We start from the raw sequence: 6,945 nt of genomic DNA on the forward strand, positions 1-6,945 counted from the left end.
TATATAGCAGGCAAAGGCATGCAAGCAGGCAGGCAGGCATCAATGCAGGCAAGCACGCATGCGTTCGTGCAAATATGCATGGACGCACGCATGTATACTTAGATAGATAAATAGATAGATACATAGATAAATAGATACATACATACTTGCATACATACATTATATAGCAGGCAAAGGCATGCAAGCAGGCAGGCATTAATTCATGCAAGCACGCATGATTTCCTGCAAATATACATGGAAGCACGCATGCATACATGGATAGATACATACATAGATACATAGATATATAGATACATACATACTTACATACATACATTATATAGCAGGCAGGCATTAATGCATGCAAGAATGCATGCGTTCATGCAAATATGCATGGACGCACGCATGCATACATAGGTAGATACATAGATACACGCAGACAAATAGATAGATATATACTTACATACGTACATTATATAGCAGGCAAAGGCATGCAAGCAGGCAGGCAGGCATTAATTCATCCAAGCACGCATGCTTTCATGCAAATATGCATGGACGCACGCATGCATGCATGGATAGATACATACATAGGTACATAGATAAATAGATACATACATACTTACATATATACATTATATAGCAGGCAAATGCATGCAAGCATGCTTGCGTTCATGCAAATATGCATGGACGCACGCATGCATACATAGGTAGATACATAGATAGACACATAGATAAATAGATAGATATATACTTACATACATACATTATATAGCAGGCAAAGGCATGCAAGCAGGCATGCAGGCATGCAAGCAGGCATAGATACATACATAGTTACATAGATACATACATACACACAAATAGATTCATAGATATACAGAGGCATAGATAGATAGATACATAGACATATAGATACATAAGACCATATCGCGTACTTACCACGTTGTCGACATATTCAAGATCTAATCAGGCTAAGTTTACCATGGACTGCCGGGAATGGATCAAGATGGGCCTACTACCTCGAAATGAAATAGACATCCACATACAATTTTTGTGCTATGTTTCACTCCTGCGCAGTTACACACTAATATCAAGGAATACTACAATATTTTTCTCTCGTCCTTAGCTCCACACTAAGGCATAGTATAACCCACTCGTACGTGTCTGATATCAAAGCATACAATAACCCACTTGTACGTGTCTTCTATCAAAGCATACAATAACCTACTTGTACGTGTCTGATATCTGACCCACTTGTACGTGTCTGATATCAAAGCATACAATAATCCACTTGTACGTGTCTGCTATCAAAGCATACAATAACCCACTTGTACGTGTCTACTATCAAAGCATACAATAACCCACATGTACGTGTCCACAATGATTTCAAAATCCACTGCATGAAATCGTAACCGTCAGTGGTGTACCCTGGTCCATTTTCTGGACCTTGGTGGATTGGGAGCGGTCCCATAAATATGGACCCTACCTTTGCAAATGGACCCGGATGCGGTTTTGGACACGGCTCGGGCGTTAATAATTTTATTGTAACGGGTGTCGTATAGACAGTCTTTCTGTCCGACTGTCCGTAGTCTGTACCCTTTCAGCTTTTTCTTAGTACTTTGTGATTTTTTGTTTTTTTTTAATTTAGAAGGATACTACTAAATACTAAATTTTAGTACCAGGATCAAACCCTAGGATGGTACCAAAAAAGTAAATTTTCTCAAAATTATTTTTCTATACAAAGAATCACAAGCACAATCACCGTGTTTAGTGTTTTAAAAAAAAACATCTAAGAGCAAGCTGGCGGTGACATAGCTTGTGCAAAAGTCAATAACAGCAGCGCTGAGTGCGGACGTTGGTTTATACCCGAGCCCTGAGGGGCCTTACAAGTTTCAACAGCCAATAGGAAGGGACAGCCGTCAGCCGGCGGCCAGCGCCAGCAGCGAGCGACCCAGGTCTCACACTTCACACTGAAGTTCACAGTCACAGACTCGCAGGAGAAGTCACCAGTTACAACCTCCAGGAGTCCTAGACCCAGGCTCACACTCGCAGACTCACATACAGTCTCACCTGCACCACATATGTAGTGAAGTACAGTCTCACGACTCACGGTCACAGAGTCACATTATACAGTCGCACTCGACAGCTTGTTCAAGTTGTTATTTATTACTCCTGCTTGTCAATGTTACCTGACCTCTTTCGGCCAGAGTGAATCTCAAATCACAAATCTTATGCACAGGCCTGAAATCTCAAATCTAATTTATTGTCTGAAACTCTGAATACTGAATAGGATACCGTACGCATTTTGTGTTTTAAAAATAAAACAAAACAAAAAACAGATTTACGCAGTAATCAGTTCTATTTATTACTAAATACATAAATAATTCTATAGCTACTCACGTTGTGACAAAAAAGTATATTTTAAAAAATACTCTTGTTCTCCCTAGTGACTCTCAGTCTCAGACTCTCAGGCAGTCGACTCACGCCGTCATGCCGTATAAAGTTGACAACGGCGCATGGCGGAAATTCAAAATCCCATGCCGTTGATCAAGTCAACTCATTCGCTTAATTACTCTCACGCAGTCGACTCTTGCGGCGTACGGTTCACAACGGCGGAATCATGGCGGAGATGCAAAATCTCATACCGTTGATCAAGTCAACTCACTCACTCACTCTCCCTCTCTGTGTGTGTCGAAGGAGTACGGATCTAAGAGAGCACATTCAGCTAAACTAATCGCTTCTGTATCTGTCTGTTAGTTTTCTTTGAGGGTATTACATATACTGATATTCTCTCTATAGTCTATAGAGGGCGTCTGCCGTCTGGCCGTCGGCGAACTCATACTTTTGATACAATACAATACGTACTATAATGAAAAAATGTTTATATAACTCGCCATTCGTGAGAAAAGAAGGCATTCCATATATTTTGGAATAAAGTACAGTACAAAGTTGCAAAAGTAACTGCACTAGAACCATGCTTCGTTCACTTTCTGCTGTGGCTCTGGTAGTATCGCAGGTCGCTGATGCCGCCTCGGCACGTGCTGACCCCAAGCAAGAATTACACGAGTTCCTACAAACTGTACAAGATATGGTAGTCCCTAATCCAACCCACGCCCCCATTCCCGGAGCACGTGCTGATATATATACATTGGCCGGGGTAATAGGAGTCAATACTACAGATAGGCTTTTGGATGTGCAGCCAGTGCCTATAGATATGTACACCGATTTTGCTGTTTGTGATATAAATTTGGCGGCTGGTCAAGATTGTAATATGACCTATCTTCGTGCGAATCAAGGAGCTAGTAAAGGGTGGATTGTGAGGCCAGACCCAACGGAAACAAAGGCGATATGTAATGACGGTACACCCTTCGCTTTTCAGGTGTTTCCTGGAACAACAGACAATGTATTGTTTTGGTTTCAGGGTGGAGGTGGCTGCTTTAATTACGAGATGTGTCGCGCAGTACCTGTGGCCACGATAAACTTCCGGCCCGAAGATTCTGGTATTTTTGATTTTAGTAATTCTGAGAATCCGGTGGTGAAGGGGGGCTGGTCCATCATTGTGAATAACTATTGTAGTGGCGATTTATTTCTTGGTAATGCGACTATCGTGACCAACGGTAGTGATAGCGAGGGTGGGGACTCGACCATCCATTTCAGGGGTGCGCTGAACACGTTGGAGGTTTTTGGCTATTATGACAGACATTTACAAAGACTCGACGAGACCAACTCATCATCACATCGATTGTCTGTGTCAGGTTGTAGTGCTGGGTCTTTAGGCGCCCAATTATGGAACGATTACATGGTCCAAAATTACAGAGCTGAACGCACTTTACTAGATAGCTACATAGGAATGATTCCCGAACAATTTGGAGTGTTTGTGCAAGTCATGGGTTGGTGTAAAGTTGGCGAGGATATTTTGGGCTGGACAGAAGAGCTGCTCGCGTTGTGTAACGCAGGTGGATTGTATAACTTTGAAAGTTATGTGTATGGACCTTTCTTGCAAAATCATGTAGGGTATCCTTTGGGTTATCTAGGTTCGTTTGATGATGCCACACAGAAGCTATTCTATGTTCTAACCTCATCCGACGATTATGAGTCAGGCATCACATCATTTGCGCCCGCGTTTGGAGAGTCGCAAAAATTCACATCCACGCTTTTCGGCATTCTGGATAACTACACCGCCATAAACCCAGCATCAACCTACTATTTAGTCGATTCGGCGATGCACTGCTTTTTACCCGAAGACTACCTATACAACGAAACGCTTACCGCCGCGCCACATGGAGACAACCAAAGTATGCTCGAGTACATCGATGCGTTTCTAAATGTTGCAGTGACGCCGCAGTACACCGAAGAAGACAAGTTATGAGCGGTGATAATAAAGTGAGTTTGCTTTGTAGGTCTCGGATCTTAATAGAATAGAATCAGAGTCATTATAATTTAACATTTATATATATATGTATATGCATGTACATGAAAACATTTATATAGTATATAATATATATACATGTGTGTGTATATGTATATGTATAAATATACATGTATATATATATATATATGTTTTGTATGTGTTTATATATATACATATGTTTTTGTGTGTGTGTATATATTATATGTATAAATATACATGCATATATATATATATAGATATGTATTATACATAAGTATTCAGAAATAGACATGAATATATTACGAGTTTGTTGTCTCTTAGGTCTACAAGTTCAAGGTACAATTTTTAGTATATAGCAGTTGGCGGCACATGTCGTGTAAGTAGCTACCGTGCCGGTAGTTTTATATATTCGAAAGCTATTTTTGTTTCTATTCTGACAACTAAAACATTTAAGGAATGACACGGTTCTTAGCATACTTGAGATGACGGTAAGCCCTCTGAAGAGTTGTGAGCAGCTCGTCAGAGTCGACTCTGATAGGGAAGTACTTAAATAATTGATAACAGCCGCTGATTTCGTAGTAATGACTTCTCTGCCAATCACGTGTATCTCTCTGACATTGATCGGTTTCCCATCGTTTCCGCTGGTCTTCTCCGATCGTGATGTTCAGTGATCCATCAATGGATTGATAGTATCCTCCACCAGATGAATACAACTCTCTAAATGCACGCGAGTTCCAACCTATTGGGATAGCCTCGATGAAAGCTGAGTTGGTTTTCATAAAAAATGTATTGGTTTCGCCAGCCCCATGCCCCATGACTAGTACATCCATCGTTGAAAAGAGCTTAAATTGCTCGTATATGGACAAGTCCCAGAGTGAGCGAACATACGTCACGTTAATAGAGATGTCTTCTACGTGCGAACTGTTTTGCGCTGTTGCGATCATTTCTTCCGGATTCTCGAATCTGCGACCTTCGTCTCCTCTATCAACAATTACTACTTGCACAGTGTTACCAATTCCTGCTTGCATGTCGACATTGGGCTCATTGTTGAGTTTGAAAGTTTCCGTTCTTAACCTATGCTTAGCGATGGCACCAGTTACCGGTACATTGGGGGTGCCCATGGCAATTGCATTTCTTGAACAGACAATGTGCTCATATGAAATATCCTTCCGTCCAATCGCACATCTTGATTTTCCAATCTGTCTCTCTTCAATATCCCAGATGATGCTCTTGTCCATCATAAAACCATTACTTCGTTGTAATTCCTCGTTGTTGCTGACATTTATACCTAGTCTATTTGCAACATCAATGCTCGTTACATCAACGAGGCCGTTGTTTTGGACAACTGAGGATATAATGTCGTACCAGAAATGAAAATATGGTGACTGACAATCTCTATGAGAGTCTAAAAAGACTGCCCGGGGCATCATGACTTCTTTGATCCCGTTCAACACATTATTTATCACATTCCATAAGGGCATCTGCGCCATCAGAGAATAGTACGGATGTGGACAGTTGCTGCAGAAAGGTTGCAGGTATAGCGAATTGTCAGGGAGCCAAGATATTGAACCGTTGACCCCTGATGTCAGCCTCTCAAGAAATTCTGCGCTGATTGTCTTCATTTGCATCCCAGTCCTGAAGGGTCGTGACTGTTTGCCCATATTTTCCATGGCGCTCAATTTAACACGGTCTGGAACATGCCTATTGTAGGTTCCATCGCCACCCAGCGCTTGACTGATATTGTTGTAGCCGGCAATTGATGCTGACACTTCCATATCCTTTTCCGCAACTACGGCGTAATATGTACCTCCATCATAGCACAACGTTTGATACATACATGCCATACTTTCATCTCCATGAAGTTCACACTTGACCCACTCCTTGTCATAATCATGTTTCGGTAAGTCGTTATAGACCGGTACAGATGGGCCATCAAGCTTCACACGATTCGTTTCGAGCTCTTCCAACTCATCGTGTATTTTTTGCTCTATACTGGTTTCAGTTTCACTGGTTGTACCTGGTGCTAAGTCTAAATCACGTACCTCCGAGGGCGTAGGGTGTAGCGCACCAGCCAAATTTTCATTGCTACTTCCTGGACTATATAAATCAACATCGTAGTAAACCGTAGTACATCTTAAAACGAGCGTACACAGTACAGATATTGCTACCACTATGCAGAGGTATAGCGAAATGTGGTTGCGACAACCTGTTGATATAATATGTCTGTTAACATGCTGCATTGTGTTTTATTGTTCATATTCGGTGGTCTATCGTACCATATATTCTATAAAAATTTATACTGAGGATCTGAGTTCCGAGTTTCTGAGTTCCGAGTAGCGACTTGCGAATTGAGCCTTGGAGGCGGCTGCAGGGCGCAGCCTTCAGCCTTCAGGGCATTTTTCAAAAATGAAAGTGTCCGCAAAAATGTTTTTACAAAAACAAATTTTACATTTACTCTTATGTATTGATTTGCCATACTTAAAAAAAAAGACCAATATTTATAGTCATAACCTTCAATATTCATTTTTAAATAAATAAATAAATTAGTACCAACTACCACCGGTCACCAGGCATCATCA

The 6,945-nt window shown here is 41.2% G+C and overlaps 2 protein-coding genes across 2 annotated transcripts; one reads left to right on the forward strand and one right to left on the reverse strand.

Annotated features, from left to right (window-relative positions):
• Positions 1 to 2,812: 2,812 nt before the first annotated feature.
• On the forward strand, positions 2,813 to 4,364 carry SARC_05785 (hypothetical protein). Its single transcript, XM_014300338.1, has one exon. The coding sequence runs from the start codon at positions 2,951 to 2,953 to the stop codon at positions 4,343 to 4,345; it is 1,395 nt and encodes a 464-aa protein (XP_014155813.1). The 5' UTR covers positions 2,813 to 2,950; the 3' UTR covers positions 4,346 to 4,364.
• A 326-nt stretch (positions 4,365 to 4,690) lies between these two features.
• SARC_05786 (hypothetical protein) lies at positions 4,691 to 6,700 on the reverse strand. The gene has a single exon (XM_014300339.1). The coding sequence runs from the start codon at positions 6,604 to 6,606 to the stop codon at positions 4,816 to 4,818; it is 1,791 nt and encodes a 596-aa protein (XP_014155814.1). The 5' UTR covers positions 6,607 to 6,700; the 3' UTR covers positions 4,691 to 4,815.
• Positions 6,701 to 6,945: the final 245 nt, after the last annotated feature.

The sequence above is a fragment of the Sphaeroforma arctica genome (assembly GCF_001186125.1).
Source record: "Sphaeroforma arctica JP610 unplaced genomic scaffold supercont1.384, whole genome shotgun sequence".
Taxonomy (NCBI): domain Eukaryota; class Ichthyosporea; order Ichthyophonida; genus Sphaeroforma; species Sphaeroforma arctica.